The sequence below is a fragment of the Trachemys scripta genome, chromosome 5 (assembly GCF_013100865.1).
Source record: "Trachemys scripta elegans isolate TJP31775 chromosome 5, CAS_Tse_1.0, whole genome shotgun sequence".
Lineage (NCBI taxonomy): Eukaryota > Metazoa > Chordata > Testudines > Emydidae > Trachemys > Trachemys scripta.
Genome location: NC_048302.1, coordinates 5,019,776 through 5,038,966, shown reverse-complemented (window position 1 = coordinate 5,038,966; position 19,191 = coordinate 5,019,776). Strand labels below are relative to the sequence as shown.

At 43.5% G+C, this 19,191-nt stretch overlaps 1 protein-coding gene across 1 annotated transcript in view; it reads right to left on the bottom strand.

The window, feature by feature from the left end:
• ADGRL3 (adhesion G protein-coupled receptor L3) overlaps nucleotides 1-19,191 on the bottom strand; it is a gene marked incomplete in the record, with an annotated part of 777,222 nt that overhangs the window by 216,295 nt on the left and 541,736 nt on the right. The window contains 1 exon segment of the mRNA XM_034772562.1: nucleotides 6,255-6,335. Coding sequence (XP_034628453.1) covers nucleotides 6,255-6,335 — 81 coding nt within the window.

The window sequence follows — 19,191 nt, the reverse complement described above, 5'->3', positions numbered from 1 at the left end:
TCCATACTTTGCAGGTCTACAAACTCCATTATGTCTTCCACTTTTAAAGAAACAGATTAAGGTTCAAAGAAGAGACCAAGGATCTGACTGGAGGTCTAAACTGGACGGCTGCCTGGAGAAATCTTCATAGAAAGAGGGCAAGCCCACAGGATGTCCCCTCTATTTAACTTACCTATTATTCATTTGTAAATCCGGGGCTCTTAAATAAGTTTGACTTGTGTATTAATATGTTTTGAAACAATTTCAGTTCAACTTTAACAATCCCCCTGAGCCACCCATTTCCCCACAGGCTTCACCTGAAGGAACAGTTTGCAGAACAGTATCTCAGCAACGTAGGTTATTGCTTTTGTCTGCCTAGCTTTAGAGCCAGGGATATATTTTATGCTTAAAATAATTCCACATATAGAGCAAAATCTGCTTCTATAAAACTTTATAAATAGCTTTAGTATGTGGATTCAGTGAGTTTAATTCAATTCATTCATTGTATTTTAGTGCCTGGAGTAATTTCACTCCAAACACTACATTTCAGTTATTGCTATATACGTTAATTCTGTAAAACTTCCTTTGAAGCCAAGACACTAGAGTCCCGCTTATCTTTGAACTTCTTTACTGTTGTCAGAAACAAACAAACCATTTTTGTAATGTACGTTATAATCCTTAGTTTATGAGATCACAACCTGGGGATCCAGAAAGAGTTTGATGTCACAAATTAGTGATTAACATTTAATGCTTAGAACGAAGGAACTGTCTGAGCGAATGAAAGAGGCTTCTTAAATATGAAAGGCTAATAGCTATCTATCGAGGACAGGAACTAAAACTCAAAAGAGTAAATAGAGTTTCCCTTATCTTTATGCATGAGCCCTCAGTCCAGACAGTTAACAAGTTCAGGACCATGCATAAAGAATAAGACAAAGCCATAGTTGTTGGAACACTACATCTGAAGCAATAGAGCAATGCACTGATTTCCAGCAGTTCTAGGACTCAGCGATAGAGAAAACTGCCTCAGTTACCTCTGGAATTAATTTGCATATGAACAAATATAAATAATTACATAAAAATTATTGCAACATAGTCCCATTTGTTTTACTAAAGGTAGATGTAAAAAGAATGGTTATGGGTGTTTCATATATGAAACTAATTTAAAACCGTATTTTCTAATTAATGGGGAGTGGGGAAGGAGAAATAACTTTAAAAGTGAATGCTGATCTAGGACCTTATTTTTATTAAATGATTTACAGTGCCATTACTATGTTTCTATATAGAGCGGTGGCTCGAGGTAATTACCTTGTAATGTATGGTGACACTAATGTGCTAGTAAACTACTGGAGTTTACACTCTATTCAGTAAAGTGAAGGGTTGGAAAAATGCATTGCATACATCAATAATATAGGTAAATGTCACCAGTGATAAAAAAAAAGATAGTTACAAATAAATCTGTCAGCTGAAAGTTGCAACTGAATATAATCACAGCAGCAACAGCACTCAAAACGTACAATTTATTTTTGCTTACATATGCAAAAACAGAAGGCTTTTATTTTTGTAGCCCAGCTTTCTTTAGTATTAGCGTGATTAAAGTTAAAACTGCAAGGTGGACAACAATGCTCTTCCTACTGCAGTTAAATGCAATAGCAACCTGTGCCCAGTGGTTAATTAAGTGCTGAGGTAACATGAAGGTGAAATTAAGGCAGTCAAAACAGAAGCAGGAGGCAAAGGCAGCAAAGGCCAAAAGGAAGAACAGTGTCAAAGAAACATGGTGTGGTGGGAGCAGGAGGAAGAGGAGGAGAAGAGGGGGAAGTGATAGTGAAAATACCCAGCGCTTTTTATCAGTAAGTCAGAGCAGTTCTCTGGCCTGTGGTACACAGGAGGTCAGATTAGATGACCACAGTGGTCCCTTCTGGCCTTAAAACTTATGATTCTATGAATCATCTCAAAGCCTAAGCTGCTGTTGCCCATTACAGTAACTCCTCGCTTAGCGTTGTAGTTCTGTTCCTGACAAATGTGACTTTAAGTGAAACAATGTTAAACAAATCCAATTTCCCCATAAGAATTAATGTAAATGGGGGGTTAGGTTCCAGGGAGATTTTTTTCACCAGACAAAAAACTATATATTATATAGTATCAGAGGGGTAGCTGTGTTAGTCTGGATCTGTATCTTGCATCCAACGAAGTGGGTCTTCACCCACGAAAGCTCATGCTCATATACGTCTGTTAGTCTATAAGGTGCCACAGGACTCTTTGCTGCTTTTATATATGATATAGATATACACACAGTATACGTTTTAAACAAACCATTTAATACTGTTCACAGCTATGATGGTTGTGAAGCTTGGTTGAGGTGGTGAAGTTAGAGGGTGGAAGAGGGAGGGATATTGTCCAGGGAATGCCTTACTGCTAAATGATGAACTAGCACCCAGCTGTTCCCTCAAGGGTTAACACGTTGTTAATGTAGCCTCTCACACAAGGCAGCATGAACACGAGGGAGGGGAAACAGCATAGCAGACAGAGACAGACACACACCTTATGTGTGGGGGAGAGAGAGAGAGAGATGCACACTGCCCCTGTAAGTAAGCTGACCCACTCTTAAGTGCATTGTGTTTTTAAGTGGATCAGGAAGTTGAGACAGCAGCTGCTGCCCCAAGCTCTCTCTCCATCCGTGTCCCATTCCCTGCTCTATATGGAGAAGGGGTAAGCGGGGTGCAGGAGCTGGGGGGTGGTGGACACACTGACATTAGCACCCCCCTACCTCCCTGCACAGCAAGCAGGAGTCTCCGGGAGCAGCTCCAAGGCAGAGGGCAGGAGCAGCACAGGGCAGTGCCCAAGCCAACCCCAAAGCATGTGACACAAGGTATAGTAAATACAATGTGATGTGTAAATGTATAAAAAGGAAGAGATGTGCTGGGTAACTTTGGATGTGTAGGATACCCAGTATTCGCCCCCTACGCTTGAGTCTGATCAACTCACCGTAGCTTTGCTCTCTGCCAAATAAAGGAACTTGAATCATGAGACTGGAGCCAAACCGATATCTTGGGGAACGGCATGGAAGAGGTCTTGGGGGAACCCCAACAATGGTGATTGAGGGCAGAACCACAGCCTTTTCTTCAGGGGGGGAAGAGCCTCATTCCCATCTGCCTAGCTTCCTACAGTGTGCACATCACCCGGGTTTCTGAGCCCCCTCCCAATAACAGAATGATACAGGGGAGCCTCACGGACCCCTGCGCTGGACAGCACAACACAAGGGGCAATGATCCCCACTGAATCCCACCGATGTTAATCACCTGTGTGATCAGAGTTACTGGGCAGGTCTATGAGAAGTGCCATACAAGTACATAATGTACCACAGCTCTTTGAGCAAGTACTGCTTAAAAACCTTTTCACTGCGGCTCTAGAGAGGCCATGCCAGGGAGGCATAATGCCAGCAGCGTGCTGGGTGCACGCCGCTTCCTGCTCTCACCAGTCTCTCCAGCTCATCTGACTCTCGTCAGCATATGGATGTGTCATTCTGGATCTGGCCTAGGGGATGAGTTATGCCCTCCTGAAAGCAAATTGCAGAGAACTATTATAGGCCTGGGGCTGTTGCATCAGTGGCTACGCCCATGACAGCACCATCTTTGGCTGCTGCTGACCCAGTCCCCCTAGATCTTCTGCAGCAAGCCATGGGGATGATTTAAGTGGAGCTAATCTATATAAGTTCTGAATCACCACAACTAATATCAGAGAAAGTTATGAGAGGCTGGGTGTTTCGGTCGCCCAGCCTGAGACATCATCTGCCTTGCTGGAGTCCTCTGTTAAAACAGGGCACATAGTTGACAAAATGATTTTGAGAGATCTTAAAAGTTACAAGCACTGTTTGGAGGCAATAGAGAAACAGCTGATGATCTAGACTATAAAAGACAGTCTGGACTAAAGGCGAACTCCGATGGGGAAGAGATTGAACCAAGAGTTTAAAGCCTTATGGGATTTTGGATGATCAGCATCACCTGTTTTGGAAGCAGTCCACTTTCTTCCATGAGAACAATCATTTTTGGCGAGAGATGGAGAACGGGCCACTGACCATCATGTCCCACCCATTGGGAATGCAACCGCGTTCTCCAAGCAGCAAAAACAAAGAAACTGCTTACATATATAGTCAGACTCATTCAATTGTTTGTGATCTTTACTGCTGCACTGCATACGCATGCACTCGCATTCACAGTGAAAGACAGCAGAGGCCTTACATTTCGAGGGTGAAATCCTGACCCCATTGATATGAATAACAAAATGTCCATGGATTTCAATGGGGCCAGCACTGCACACAGAATATGCTTGAATTTAGGCTGCAAAGTTCAGGGGTAACTTTGGGGAGCAGGATATGTTTCAGTGCCCATGCACATGCTGAGACTTTCTCAATCTCCGAACACTGGGGGCAATGGATGGGTAAAGCAAAAGAAGCCTTTCAGAGTCAGATTCTGATGTACTAACTCACACCGAGTAGCGCTGATGGGACTACTCACACAGTAAGATGCTCATCAGCTGGGGTACAGGTATCCAAATCTGCCCTATGACTTTACTGAGCTCCCACAGACACTGACGACAATAGGGCACCACATGGGCCCAAGGGTCCACCAGTGCTGCGTTAGTTGCAGGATCACAGCCTTAGAGTGTGAGCTTTTGGGGGCAGGGACTGATTTGCCCTCATGTTTTTAAATCACCGAAACCACTGTTTAGCACCAACAGATAAGAACAATCTGATGAGGGAAGAAGAAAGTCCTGATGTGATAGTAATCAATGAGCTGAGTCAGTGTAGAGAGACAACAAAGAGTCTGGTGGCACCTTAAAGACTAACAGATTTATTTGGGCATAAGCTTTCGTGAGTAAAAACCTCACTTTTTTACTCACGAAAGCTTATGCCCAAATAAATCTGTTAGTCTTTAAGGTGCCACCAGACTCTTTGTTGTTTTTGTAGATACAGACTAACACGGCTACCCCCTGATACTTGACATAGTGTAGAGAGACAGCAACTGCCTGCCATTTGTGTCTTTCTGCTGAACCATTCCTTTGAATATCTAGCATGCCCTCTGTGCTAATGGCGTGCCCTGGCTGAGGCAATTTAGGACCAGGTCCTACCCACCTGGTGTCACATATTAGTGTACTCAACCTTGCACTTGCATGTTGCGTTTTAAACATGGTGCACTCAGAGAAACACGTCTGCATGTGAAATTGCCCATGTTGTATAGTTATGTAACAGGAGGAGGACAGGAATTCCCATACTGGATCAGACCCGAGGTCCACTGAGTGCCATGTCTTGTCTCAATTATACTGCAGTAGGTAATTATGGAATAAGCTGCCTATACAGAAATTCATCTCCATGAATTTCTTAACTACTCAAATGTATTTAAAGAGGTTCCTAAACAATTTTCTTGGTGGCAATTATTGTGTCCTTAGTTTCTCCTTTCATCTACAGATCATCATCACTCGCTCCCTGATGAAATGTTACTCTCCTGCCCCCAAAAGGACCACCCTGTTTTTAAAGTAAATATTCCTATGCATTCCCCTGGGTGAGCAAGAGATTTCTCCATATCCATCTTTGGTTTTAACTTATAGATCTTACTACGATGCAGCCAAATACAGTTGACTCGGTATCTTAGAGCTGACATACCCGAACACATACAGACGGAGTCAAAACAAGCACAGAAAAGATCTAAGAACTCTGTAAACAATCTGAGTACATCCCTTAGGGGAAAATCTGCTTTCCCAAGCCAAGGCCAAAAACGTACTGTACTTTGCAGGAGTTGATGAGATAGGGGGAGAATTCTCCAAATCAAGCTGTGAAATGGAGTAACATTGGTGCGGCCTCACCACCCTTGAGTAGCTGCAGATCCATCAGCTCCCCCTGTTCCTCTACCACCTCTGCCCGCATGCAGAAAGAGTCCCCTCCAAAACTGGCTATGCAGTGGAATCAGGGAACGAGGGAGCGTTGCACGAGGATTAAGGGTGACAGTTCTCCAACACAAATGCATATAGTACTGCGTGGGAGAACTAAATGGTCCTGGGATAATACAGTAATCTCAAATCTACACAAGGAATGGAGAGCATGAGCCAAATCTATGTCTGGTGCAACTCTATTTAAGTCAATGGAATTAATTTGCCCAAATGAGTGCCCCGGATGGCACACCGTAATTCTCTTCATGGAGGCTCTTCTGCACAAACCAATAAAATACATTCATGCCTATGGCTATCTGACCATGCCCACAGACACAGATTGCGTCATTACTCACCCTTCGAAGGCGGTCTCTCCGGGTCCGAATCAAGATGAATTGGTGGAGCAATGTAGGAAACCTGCCCGTGGTGTGCCTGCCCTGTGGACAAATCAAGGGTTTCAGTGTCTACTGTTTCACATTCAGATCTGTAAGGATTTTAGTTCAACACACATGTCGCACCACACACTTAAAACATGACCAACAACAGGTTCAAACACATTCTACTTTATCGGGTATTTTTCTTGCACATAGAAATTGATGTTGAAGATTAACCTTATGGAGGATATTTCACCTCTCAGTATGTATATAAAAAAAATTGCTTCCTCCAAACAGATATTATTGTATGTTTAAATTTAGCCATATCTCCCATTGCCACTCATAGCGAAGGCTCCACATGCTTGCTCATCACCACCTTTCTTCTGGGATCCAATATGACCTGTTTTAGAGAAGGCTAGTTGCAGATTCATAATGAATTTTGCATTTCATTCTCTGATGGGGACGCATATCCAGTTTCGTTTGCAGATTCTGTATTTCAAACTTGAGGGAGGAAAAGAACATTCATTCTGTTAACCTGACTCGAAATGGAAAATGAGCAGTTCCAGGTTATAGCAAGCTTTGCATGTGTTGCCTACAAGAGCTGTTACTGAAAGCATGGCGTCAATTACCACAAATAGTGGTTTGACATTTGGTCTGCAGTAGATGTAAACTCTGGTGTGCAGAATTACAGTCACTTTCACATGAATGAAAGCCGTTTAAGAATCAACCTTACATTGAGTTGTTGAAGACTTCATTCTTCTCCAATGGATCACTAGGTAACTGCTTATATTGAAAAACTTTTATTTATAATAAAAACATGTTATAATTCATCTATTTACTATAACAATTTTCTGGGCTGTTAATCTCTTTTTCTAAACAAGGAAAGTTAATGATACATAGATTATGATAACAGCTAGAATAACCTTCCCGTTTCAAGTAATATTCATGCTGTAATAAAAACAGTTGATTCCTCTTATGAGGCACATTCCAAATAATTAATATGGCTCCCTGTTGACATTTGCAGTTGTTGCTCCAAGCAGTTTTCAAGCGAGCCTCAGAGACAGTGGAGAATTGGTACAGTCTTCAGGGTTCTTCATAATGACATCCAAGAATACGAAGAGCGCACCATGCTGGTATAAGCAATATACTGAAAACATCTCGTCAGGGGTGTAAAACATTAAATGGAAAAAAAGAGTGCCTGCATGGAACGGCATATATTTACTGCTATGCACTGAGACTGACTCACATAATTTGCATTATTAGCCACTTCAATAATTGTATATTATTCAGCTTTAAAATCTATTGGCATGTCATAAACTCTACATTTGCTTTTAAGTGCTTTATCATGGGAAATTTGCTTCATGCAAAGGCATGTTTGTTAACACATTAAGAGGACTTTCACTTCTCAGTTGCGTGTTTATATCTCACTCAATGTCAATAGTGAACAGAAGTCACCATCTGATAACTGTTCAGTCATGCGATAGAAATTAATTCGTTGGTCTCCCTCCAGTGTGGTGTAGATCCATTGCAGAATCAAAACCTTAATGACTTAGAGGTATGGCTATCACTTATGGTGCCAGAGGTCATGGACCCAATCCTGGGGAAATACTGGAAGAGGAAGTAAAACTTATAAGAGCTTTTAAAAGATCCAATGGCTGGAAATTGAGGCTAGACAAATTCAGAGTGGAAATAAGGCCCAATTTTTTAGCTGTGAGGGTAATTACTGAAAGAACTTATCAAGGATTGTGGTGGATTCTCTATCACTAGCAATTTTTAAATCAAGAGTGGATTTTTTTCCTACAAGATATGCTCTACTTGAGACAGGAATTAGTTCAGGGAAGTCATTTAGCTTGTGTTACGTACAACAACAGACTAGGCGATCACAATGTTTCCTTCTGGCCCTATTGAAGTAAACAGGAGTGTGGGAATTGATTTCATTATAACCAGGATTTCACCGTAGGATCCTATGCTAGATTTGAAGGGTGATATGCCATCCCAGTTGAAGGGGGGGAAACTCCCATCACTTCAAACCGGGCCATGATTCCACTCTGAATTTTCATATCTTGTAATCTATTTTATTCCTTTCATCTTCCATATACCGGGGGTAGCGGGGTGCTCATCCGCTCCTGCCTGGAAGGGCCTAAAACAGCCCTGGAGAGGACTGGGGCAGGGGGAAAGCTGGGCTGATTGGGAAGCAGCTGCAGCTGGGGCCACGCCCCAAACAGACCCAGCTGGCCCTATAAAGGCCAGGGAAGCCAGGAACAGGGACACTCTCTCTCTAGCCTTTGGAGAGGGCGGGACCAGGCTGCCTGCGGAGTTGAGGAAGGTATCGAGGGTGGAGCAGTGCTGGGGAAGGGCCAGGGAGCTGGGGAGCTCCAGCCTAGCAGAGCCTCAGGCTTCAGGCCGAAGTAAGGGCCCACTAGAGGGTACTGGGCTGCAGAGGGACAGCTCCGCTATAGGTAGAAGCAGCAGGTCCAAACCCCCCTTGCCTGTGATGATTGGCTTATACAGAATGCAGTGAGCCCCAGTGAAAGGGGGCTAGTTGGTGACTGGCAGTATCCTACGATTGAGGCGAGGCGGGGATAGGGGTTCTCCGGGGAGGGGAGACCCAGAGACTGAGGGGGGAACTGCCATGGGGCAGCACCCCGGTGTGCAAGGGGCACCAGGTTCGGGAGGGACATGGGGGCCTGGCGAAAGCGGGACACCGGCCTGCAGAGGGCGCTCCGACGGCTGGAGAGATAATTCCCAGAAGGTACCAGCAGGAGACGCCGCAGGGGTGAGTCCCACGCGCTTACACCGGGCCAGATCTTCATCTGATGTCAATTGATGTTCCTTCATGGAGCTAAACAGAGTCATGCTGATTTACACTAGCTGAAGATCTGACCCAACCTTTTTTGTGAATGAGTAAAACAGTCCTCTCTCTCTCTTGGTGTGTGTATATATATATATATATATATATAGTTAAAAGTTAATTCATCAGCTGTTCTCAACTGTTTTCTCCTTTCAGATCTACGCCGTCTCTGTCTGTTGAAAAAGCTGTCATTTTCTACTTCTGGTGTCTTCAATAATGCCATCGTTTTGTTAGTTCAGTCCTCATGCAGTGTTGCCAACTTCTGCAATTGTATTGCAAGTACTACATTTTTGTGGCAAGTACTGTAACACTGGCAGTATTTGGTGTTTACTTCAAGCAAGTCTACTACCTTCATGTGCGCCCCCCCCACCACCAGTGGCACAACGCAAAACAAAAGTAGATAAAATACGCAATTGGAGCTCAAGTTCTCATTGTCAAAAGTGAGAGACAAATACAGCTGAAAAGAATCATCCTCCAATGTGGTCCCTTTTATGGCCAGCATCAGAAACCCTAGCACTGGGGTCGGCTCTCAAGCTGCTGCCCTCAATAGCATTGGAATCTCAGTGGCCAAGAGGGGTATCCTTCCCTAGTTGGCTGTAGAACATGAAGCACATGTCATCTTGCTTCAGGAAACACACTCTAAAGCTGACACCTAACTATCAATCCCTGTTTTGCTGCTGTGTCTCCCCTCTATCACAGGATGGCATCCTACATTAGGGAGTCACTCCATCACTCTAGTCTCACCATCGGGTCCTAATGATGTCATTGAACGGCAGGCTATAAAAGTGACAGACCCAACTCTTTTATAAACATCTACAAACCTCCACCTGCCATCTGGCCCACTCCTGTCATCACTTTCTCAGGACCTTCAGTCTACTGTGGAAATTTTAATTCACACCATTCCTATTGGAGATTCACTGATGAAGTGTGGATGGAATAAGGCTAGAGGAGTGGACATTGATGGTCGACTATGATCCTAAGCAACCACCCACTTTCCATAGCAAAAGATGGATGGACTCAGGTTCTTCTCTGATGTTGTCTTTTCTACCACTGGACAACATCCTCCGGTTGTCATGGAATGTAAAATGCTGGATATGTTTCCCCAAACCCAGCATCAGCCATCCTTGATTACAACTGACCCACATCCTGGGGAAGTACTGGAAGAGGAAGTAAAAATTATAAGAGCTTTAAAAAGATCCAATGGCTGGAATTTGAGGCTAGACAACTTCATCCTGATGCAAATTTCAACTACAAATAGCCTCCAGAAATGTTGGTGAAATTTCTGAAATCAAGGGGGGATCTGATCCAGTCTCATTTGGAGTCTCTTGTGGGTGAAGACTCAAAATCAGATATTCAGAACAACCTCAGTGCCATCTACCAAGTTTTCTGCGATAAAGTAGTGGACACATCAAAGAAATCTATACCCTGAGGATTTCATCTACAATAAATTCATGGATGGTCATGTGATGCAACCAGACTATACCAGGAATTTAAATCTACCAAGAATGAATAGGAGGTTTTTGATGTCACCTTCTACATCAAACCAGACAAGAGAGACAGGGGTTGGGGAGCAGGGATAGTTGAACTTCATGTATTTCAGACCTCAAAGCCTGGCAAACTATTAAGAGAATGGATGGAGAGGGAACATGCAGTCACAGCAAATGCAATTGCATCCCATCTGATGGCCCATGGCAGAGTTCCTAGTTGAGACAGTTTTCAGCCGTGCAGTTAAAATGGCAGTTGAGAACATGGACATAAACCTGATGGCTCCTTTTACTGATCAAGAGCTTGACCGGGCTATACATCAGCTGCAGCCTAACAATGCTCCTGGTCTACATAACATCCACAAGATCGTCTCTGCCTTTAAGCCAATCACCAAAAGCTGGTTGCTTCGGTTTCTGAATCATGGCACCCAGAATTGCAGCATCGCGAACGTCTGGTGCAGAGCAGAAGTTGAAGCTGTCCCCAAGTCATGAAAACTACTGACAGCTCCAAACAGTGTTACCTATAAACCGATAGATAGACGAATCCTGACGTGGATTAATGAGGGAGTCAATCCCCAGCTGCCTTAAGATCAGATTGGATTCAGGAGGGGACGATGCACCCAAGATCAGGTACTTTGTCTGATTCAAGAGATAGAAAACACATCTGAGACAGGGAAGAAAGTTGGTGCTGTCCTCATTGCTCTGACAGCAGCCTACAACACCATGTGGCATGTTGGGCTGAGTGCCAAGTTGATGCAAATTATTCTTGTAGGCTGATGGTGTGGTTCATCCATGGAATGATTAGCGACTGAAGCGTCATCCTGTGAGTCGTGGAAAAATTCAGTCACCTTTTAGGACTCCACAATGGGCTTCCACCAGCATCAGTTTTTGTCCCTTTTTGTTCAATTTATACACATACAACCTTCCCAAAATGCAGGCCAAAGAGTATTGCTATGCTGACATCAGTACTGTTGACACTGCAAACAGCTTCCATAGGATTGAAGAGAACCACAGCTACTTTGACCACTTCCAGCAATGGAGACTAATTCTCAATGTGACAACTACTTTCTACCTAATCAATTCTCTTGCCAATTAAACCATCTTGATCCATGTCTAAAGATAGCAACTGCTATTCCATCCAGTTGGCACATACTTGGGAGTAAAACTCAATCACAGCTTGGCATACCAGCCTCACCTGGAACACCTGAACATTGAGGTATCTTGCTGTATCACCTTGATAGGAAAATTATTGGGAACTTCCTGGGGAGCAGTCCTCCTTACATCTGTATTGGCTCTGGTATTTACTTCAGCTGAACACTGCTTTGTGGTCTGGAAGCAGAGCTGAACATGGAGCTGAATTGGTCACTCATATTATGAGTGGCTGCTTGAATTATACACTAACCTCTAGACAGCATGTTCTAGCACTCACAGCTCCACCAGACCTCTGACAAGATGCCGTTATTGTAGTCTGCCTAGCTGTGACAAGGTGAGACCAACGTACAACATTTCTGGTTGACTGATGTCCCATTCTCAGACAGGAAACAACATGCAGAGCCAACTCAAAGGTCTGCTTACATTCAGGGGTGGAATCCCACTCTTGCAGACCAGGAACTAGCCTGCCTTAGACCCGCAGCACTGCCAACCGGACTTTTAATGGCCCGGTTGGCGGTGCTGACCGGAGTCACCAGGGTCCCTTTCTGACCAGGAGTTCCAGTTGAAAACAGGACACCTGGTCACCCTAACCCCCTCCTGCACCCAAACACCCTCCCAGAACCCACAACCCCTTCTGCACCCCAACCCCCTGCCCCAGGCCTGAGCCCCCTCCCGCACCCAAACTCCCTCCTGGAGCCCACACCCCTCACTCCCTCCCGCACTCCAACCCCCTGCCCGAGGCTCAGCCCAGAGCCCTTGTAGGGAGCGGGAATGGAGGGAGTGGGGGGTGGGGCCTCAGAGAAGGGGTGGGGCATGGGTGGGACCTTGGGGAAGGGGCAGGGGAAGGGTATTTGGGTTTGTGTGATTAGACAGTTGGCAACCCTAGTGGGAACCATGGCTGTGTGAGGCAAAACACTGCTTGAAAAGTAAGGCAGACATTTTCCAAAGTATTTTGAGAATTCAAAAAGTAGCTGAATCTCTTTACACAAATAACCCAATTTCTCATTAAAAAAAAAAACAAAACAAAAAAATTCCAAAAAGTAAAGTCTCTGCTACTGATGGAATATCAGAGGTCAAGATGTCTCTTTTGCTGATGAAAAGTTCGGCATGCCTAGAATAATAACAGCTTGCATTGCCCGCTTCAAATCCCATTCTGTCTATAACCATCTGGTGTTTCTGAAGCCGGTTCTCAGGTAAAAATGTAAGCAGCAATCAAATGCAATCATCAGAGGAACCGAATGATAAAGTTGCCAATTTCGTATCTAATCTCTTCATTCGGATTTCTTTTTCCCTCTCCCTCCCTCCCCCTTCGTCTCATTTGTCATTGTTCTCCTCCGCCACATTAGCAATGTCTGAGGGAGCATCAAAGCGGCTGCATGCTTCACTTGCTCAGGAAATGAAGTCAGTGATTGTGGATCAAAGGTCACTGATGGGCTTCTCCCCATTGACGGCAACAGGAAAAGGGGGAGAGATTAAAATGAAGGAGGCACATCAACCAACCTTCTTTTGTTTAAGGGTAGCGGTAAGAGTAATGGTCATTGATAGAAGCTGGGAGAATGTAACTCATTAAGCCTAATTGGGCTTTATGATGTCAATGAATACTGAGAGTGAATGAGAGGAAGGCTTTAGAGCCATGATGAATTGCAGGCGGTCAGGTGCACAAATGGGGTGTGTGCGTGTACACGCACGCTACAGAATACAGCATGTGCAGTTTGTTTTTAGGTCTGACACATGAAAAATAAACTCAGTGGCTGTGCAGTGAATTTTAGAGCCAACACTGTACAAAACCATCAGACGGGCCGAAAGACATCCATTTTGTCAAGTGGCGCAACAGGCCATCTCCAGACTCTCCTCCGTTGGCTGCTTCATAAGGTACAAAACACTATCGACAATTTTAGGGACCAGTCACAGAAACTACAGATACAACAAACATGAATTTATCTAGTCTATCTAGTTAAACACGATCTACCTAAAAAAATAATACAAACGGTCTGACAATGCTTATCTCACACTGTTAGTGTAGCCAATTCCCATGATTCTATCACGGGGCTTAAAATATTTGGCATACTTTTGGAAAGCCTGGGCTTCTGGAGTCATGTGATTATGAGGGAAACTCAGGATTTTTTTTTTTAAGATTTTAGCCTGCATGGTTGCAAAGACTAGGTGAAAAACGAAGTCTTAAGGATAAAACAAAAACAGGAGGCAAATAAAAAAACAAATTATTTTTTCAAAAAGCACATAATTTGTAAAGCCAACCTCTTGGTTTTAGAGGGCCTGGCTCATGATTTATGAATGCTTGGGGTTGACATTACTGTTTAGTATAGCTGAAAGAGAGTGGAGCAAAACAAAACAGTTCTCTATTTTTGTCCCCTTCGTTCACTCTGGGCAGGTGGCATCATTCCATGTACCAGCAGTTTCACTGTTATCCCTGAGTGGGCAACTTCTCCCCATTTTGTGTGTGTGAGTCTTTCACACAGCAACATAAAAATGTGATTGAAAAAACACACAAAGGGCAGGAAATGTAGGAGCAGGTGTAGTTATTAGAGTTTTAACTGTTAAACAAAGAAAACAAAAATTAAATTTCAAGTTGATAGTGTCTCTTTAAATATTTCAAATGGTGGGAATTCCCTTGGAGACTGTTTCCCAATCTATCAGTTTTCAGTCAGGAAGACAGGTTTCAGAGTGGTAGCCGTGTTAGTCGGTATCAGCGAAAAGAACGAGGAGAACTTGTGGCACCTTAGAGACAAACACATTTATTTGAGCATAAGCTTTCGTGGGCTAGAACCCACTTCATCGGATGCATGCAGTGGAAAAAAATACAGTAGGAAGATATATATACACAGAGAACATGAAAAAATGGGTGTTGCCATACCAACTCTAACGAGAGTACTCAATTAAGGTGGGCTATTATCAGCAGGAGAAAAAAAACTTTTGTGGTGATAATCAGGATGGCCCATTTCCTACAGCTGACAAGAAGGCACGAGTAACAGTAGGGGGAAAAATAGCATGGGGAAATAGTTTTTACTTTGTGTAATGACCCATCCACTCCCAGTCTTTATTCAAGCCTAATTTAATGGTGTCCAGTTTGCAAATTAATTCCAATTCTGCAGTTTCTCGTTGGAGTCTGTTTTTGAAGTGTCCAGGGTGGTTGAAGTTTTTGAATGTTATAATTCTTGACGTCTGATTTGTGTCCATTTATTCTTTTGCGTAGAGACTGTCCGGTCTGGCCAATGTACATGGCAGAGGGGCATTGCTGGCACATGACGGCATATATCACATTGGTGGATGTGCAGGTGAACGAGCCTCTGATAGTGTGGCTGATGTGATTAGGCCCTATGATGGTATCCCCTGAACAGATATGTGGACAGAGTTGGCAACAGGCTTTGTTGCAAGGCTAGGTTCCTGGGTTAGTGTTTTTGTTGTGTGGTGTGTGGTTGCTGGTGAGTATTTGTATATTGTATATCTGTGTATATATATCTTCCTACTGTATTTTCCACTGCATGCATCCGATGAAGTGGGTTTTAGCCCACGAAAGCTTATGCTCAAATAAATTTGTTAGTCTCTAAGGTGCCACAAGTACTCCTTGTTCTTTTTGCAGTCAGGAAGACTGTCTGCTCTGTCACTCTGCTCTGAACTCCCTCCAGTTTCTAGAGAAGAGATAGCCAGAACTAAGCTATTTTGGGTGTTTTCCTTATGAAATTTTCATCTATCTAAGGTACTTATCCATCCCTCATTACTGCAGTATCTAAGCCCACCCGTCATTAATGGATTCTATCCTCACAATACCCATGGCACGTAGGGAAGCATTATTCCCAATTCCAGATGGCACAGAGTAAATTAATTAATGTGGGCAAAGTCACACAGGTTTTCAGTGTTCTATCCACTGGACTGGAGAGATTTTATTTCTTATTCTGCTAAATGTTGCCTCTCCGTATTAGGTGAGCATTGCACCACACTTTGTTGACATCATATCAGATTGCAAACTCTTGTTCAGTTGAATCTAGGTCTCCTTTTGGTATTATATTTCACCCTCCCACAGATCACCTATGGTATTTGTCTCACTTTCTGAGATACGCTAGCTTGCATTTCTGAAAGTGGAATTTTCTTTAATTTCATGCTCACATTCCTAACCACTCTCGGTTCTTTTGTATTACTTCACTCCCAACTGATGTTTCCAACACCTCCCAATTTAGCATCATTTGTGAATTTAATTTAGACTGTTTGTCACCTCTCCCAGATCATTAATAAGAAGTTAAATAGCACTGACTCTAACACTGGTCCCTGCGGCTTTGTTTTCAGCCCATGTGACTAGTTTTCAGTCCGTGTGACATGCTCCTGGACAAGCCAATTTGAATCAATTGTGAGAGATTTCCTGAGACACTATATTAAATGCTTTACTAAAATCTATTATTGCACTTATTTACTGTGTCTGCTTCATCTTCTAATTTAATCCTTCCACTTTTAAAAGCAATCCAGTTTGTTCTTTATAAATGAATGCTGGTTTTTGGTCATGGTTTTGTAATCCTTTAGATATTAACCAATTTTTATTAAATTAAATTTATGGAGATATCCCATCTCCTAGAACTGGAAGGGACCTTGAAAGGTCATCGAGTCCAGCCCCCTGCCTTCACTAGCAGGACCAAGTACTAATTTTGCCCCAGATCCCTAAGTAGCCCCCTCAAGGATTGAACTCACAACCCTGGGTTTAGCAGGCCAATGCTCAAACCACTGAGCTATCCCTCATTTGAGCTGTTATTTAACCAGCGATTTAATTTTGCTTTGCGGGATGGTAATTGCCAGGATCATTAGTTTTTCTCTGAAAGTTAGCACCCTGTTTCTTTTTTTACCAGTCATCTGGAAATCACCCACTTCTTCATGACTTTTCAAGAAAAGCATTATTATTAATGGGCTGTACATTTGTTAAGAAATACTCCTAATGCATCATAGGATGAATTTCCTCCAGGTCTGTTCATCTGCCTATGTTCAGATTCTTCCTAGTACTCCGTTACTGGCTTTTTATCAATGACTATTTTTAAAACACTTCCTTCATTTCCCTATTGGCTAAACCTCTTTTCTTTAGCTTTCTTTTTACAGATAACTTTATAAAGCAGTTAATTAAGTCATTTTAGAATTTGCATTGATTTCATCCACCTCCTCATTTATTAATGCATTTATTACCTAGTTTACCTTTTTCTTCTGAAAAAGGGGCCTTCTTCCCCTTATCTCCTTTGGTTAGCATGAACTCTCAGTTTTTCTCCCACGGGGCTTATTTTCCCCCCGTAAGTCTTTAATGACTCCTATAGAGGAAATCCGAGAATACCACCTATCTAAAGAGGGGATCTAATAATACAGTAATTCTGTTCTTTTGCTATTTTACCTCTTGCATTTTGTGTGGGGAATGACAGCAAGTATAAAATGCACACCAGTATGGCTGGAAAGGTACAACATTAGCAACTAAAGCCACCTTGAGGCTATATAGCTCATGTACATTATGTAGATGATAGACACAGGTTTGAAAGGAAAAGGATACTGTCTACTACACTCTTCCAGTACTGTATAGTCTGATGACCAGATCCCTGAGTAGTAATGTTTGCATGTATTACGAGCCCTGCCCCTCTCCAGACGTCTAGTAATGCTGGACTTATATGAATAGGATTACAGAAAATGGTCGCCTCAAAGAAACAAGTGTACAGAAAACCCACAAACCATGTTGTCAGACTTACAGGACAAACTGCGCCTTTGAAGCCTTTCAGTCTGTCTTCAGTGTACCCCTCAGGTAACGAGGCCTGGCTTCCCGCACCTCACTCTAGCGGGAACCGTGCGGGACAACCACATAGGTACTGGATCTGTGGGATGCAGCCCCACCTGTGCTAATGCAACAGGCCCAAATCGGTTTGACAGGTCCGCCCTTTCGCTCAGGGGACCTATGACCAGCGAGGGTGGTTAACGAGACTCAAAAACAGCTTCTTCGAAACAAAGCATTATTTATTCATCCACCCCCAGGTACAACGCATGCAAAGCAAAGAGTAAAGCATTTCCCTTTCCCTGACCCTTATTCTTTCCTTGCAGCTTTCGTACTTTTCAGCCTGACCACTCACCTCCGTCACCACATTGCGAGCAGCTCACTGCCGCTGCTACCCGTTTCTCCCTCCCAGCGCTCACTGACACTCCCATGGCTGCCTCGGGCCACTCACTCAACCCCTTCTTTAGGCCTGGGTTCCTCGACAGTTTAGCATGTGCCTTTTGATTGTAGGCTTAGTCTTGGGAAGAATGAACTGTCCTTAGCCTGGCTGGAGTCAGGCAGGGGGTATTCCCCAATAAACAGGTTCCCCATTATTTCCTCAAGGACTCTTATCTGTGACATTGTTTTATCTTTCCTCCCTTAGCAACCCTCTTTTGATCTAACTCCTTACAAGGTAACTCATAGTAAACCAATGCACAGAGTCATGCACCTTAGTCACAAGAAACACTACAGGCCTGTCCTAATTCATCTCACATGGGTATGCTAAAACTTCCCAGGCTATGACAGGCATAGGAAGCAAACATTTCTTATCCGTGGATATTACGCCTGTTGCAGAGAGGAACAAAGCTGCAATACTGCACTGAATATATTGGCTTAGCTATGTATTACATTTAATGCTGTCCTAAGTTGAGTATAAGTAAACACATTTGAAACACAAGGTGTCTTTATTCACAGAAGTCATGTAGATTCCTTGGTTATGGGATCCAGGGTGGTAGAGGTTCCTTATTTCTTTAGAAAGGCAGTTTGATGATCTAGGGAACAGAACTAAGATTGGCTTCAAGCCATGGCCTCCCAAGCAGATGCAGAGTTACTATGATATTGGTCACTATCAGAGCAAGCGGCTGGCTTGGAGCATTGCTGGGCGCTAAGGAGGAGCAGGGTCCGAGAAAGAAAGAAAGCACAATCAAGGAAGAGAGATGAGAGAGAGAGATAATTAGTTAAGCCTGCATAACGCAAGCTTCTCATTTCTGAAGACAAAATGGAAATATATCACCAGCATCTGGCAGTGGCTGTGTAAACCGACAGCACAATAAAATGGGCTAACCTGCTCTCAGAATGCATCATTCCTCTTTTGAATTCCCATTCCACCTTTAGGCCTTGGCCATGCAATCGGATTTCCCTGGGTGGACCTTGGCACTCATGCAGAACACCACTGTCTTCCAAGGAGCCTCATGAAGGTGCAGTGGGTCCGACTGTGCAGATCAGAGAGCAGGACTGGAGTCTATGTTGCCTAAATACGAGAGGCCCTGTTTTCAAAATTCCTGAGCAATCAGTCCCCAATGACTTGAGTGGGAACTGCGGATTTCCAAAGGTGCCTATGGGTTTTAGGAATTATATATATACACACTCCTAAAACATATAGAGAGATAGAGAGATGTATGTGTGTGTGTGTGTTTAATTATAATGACA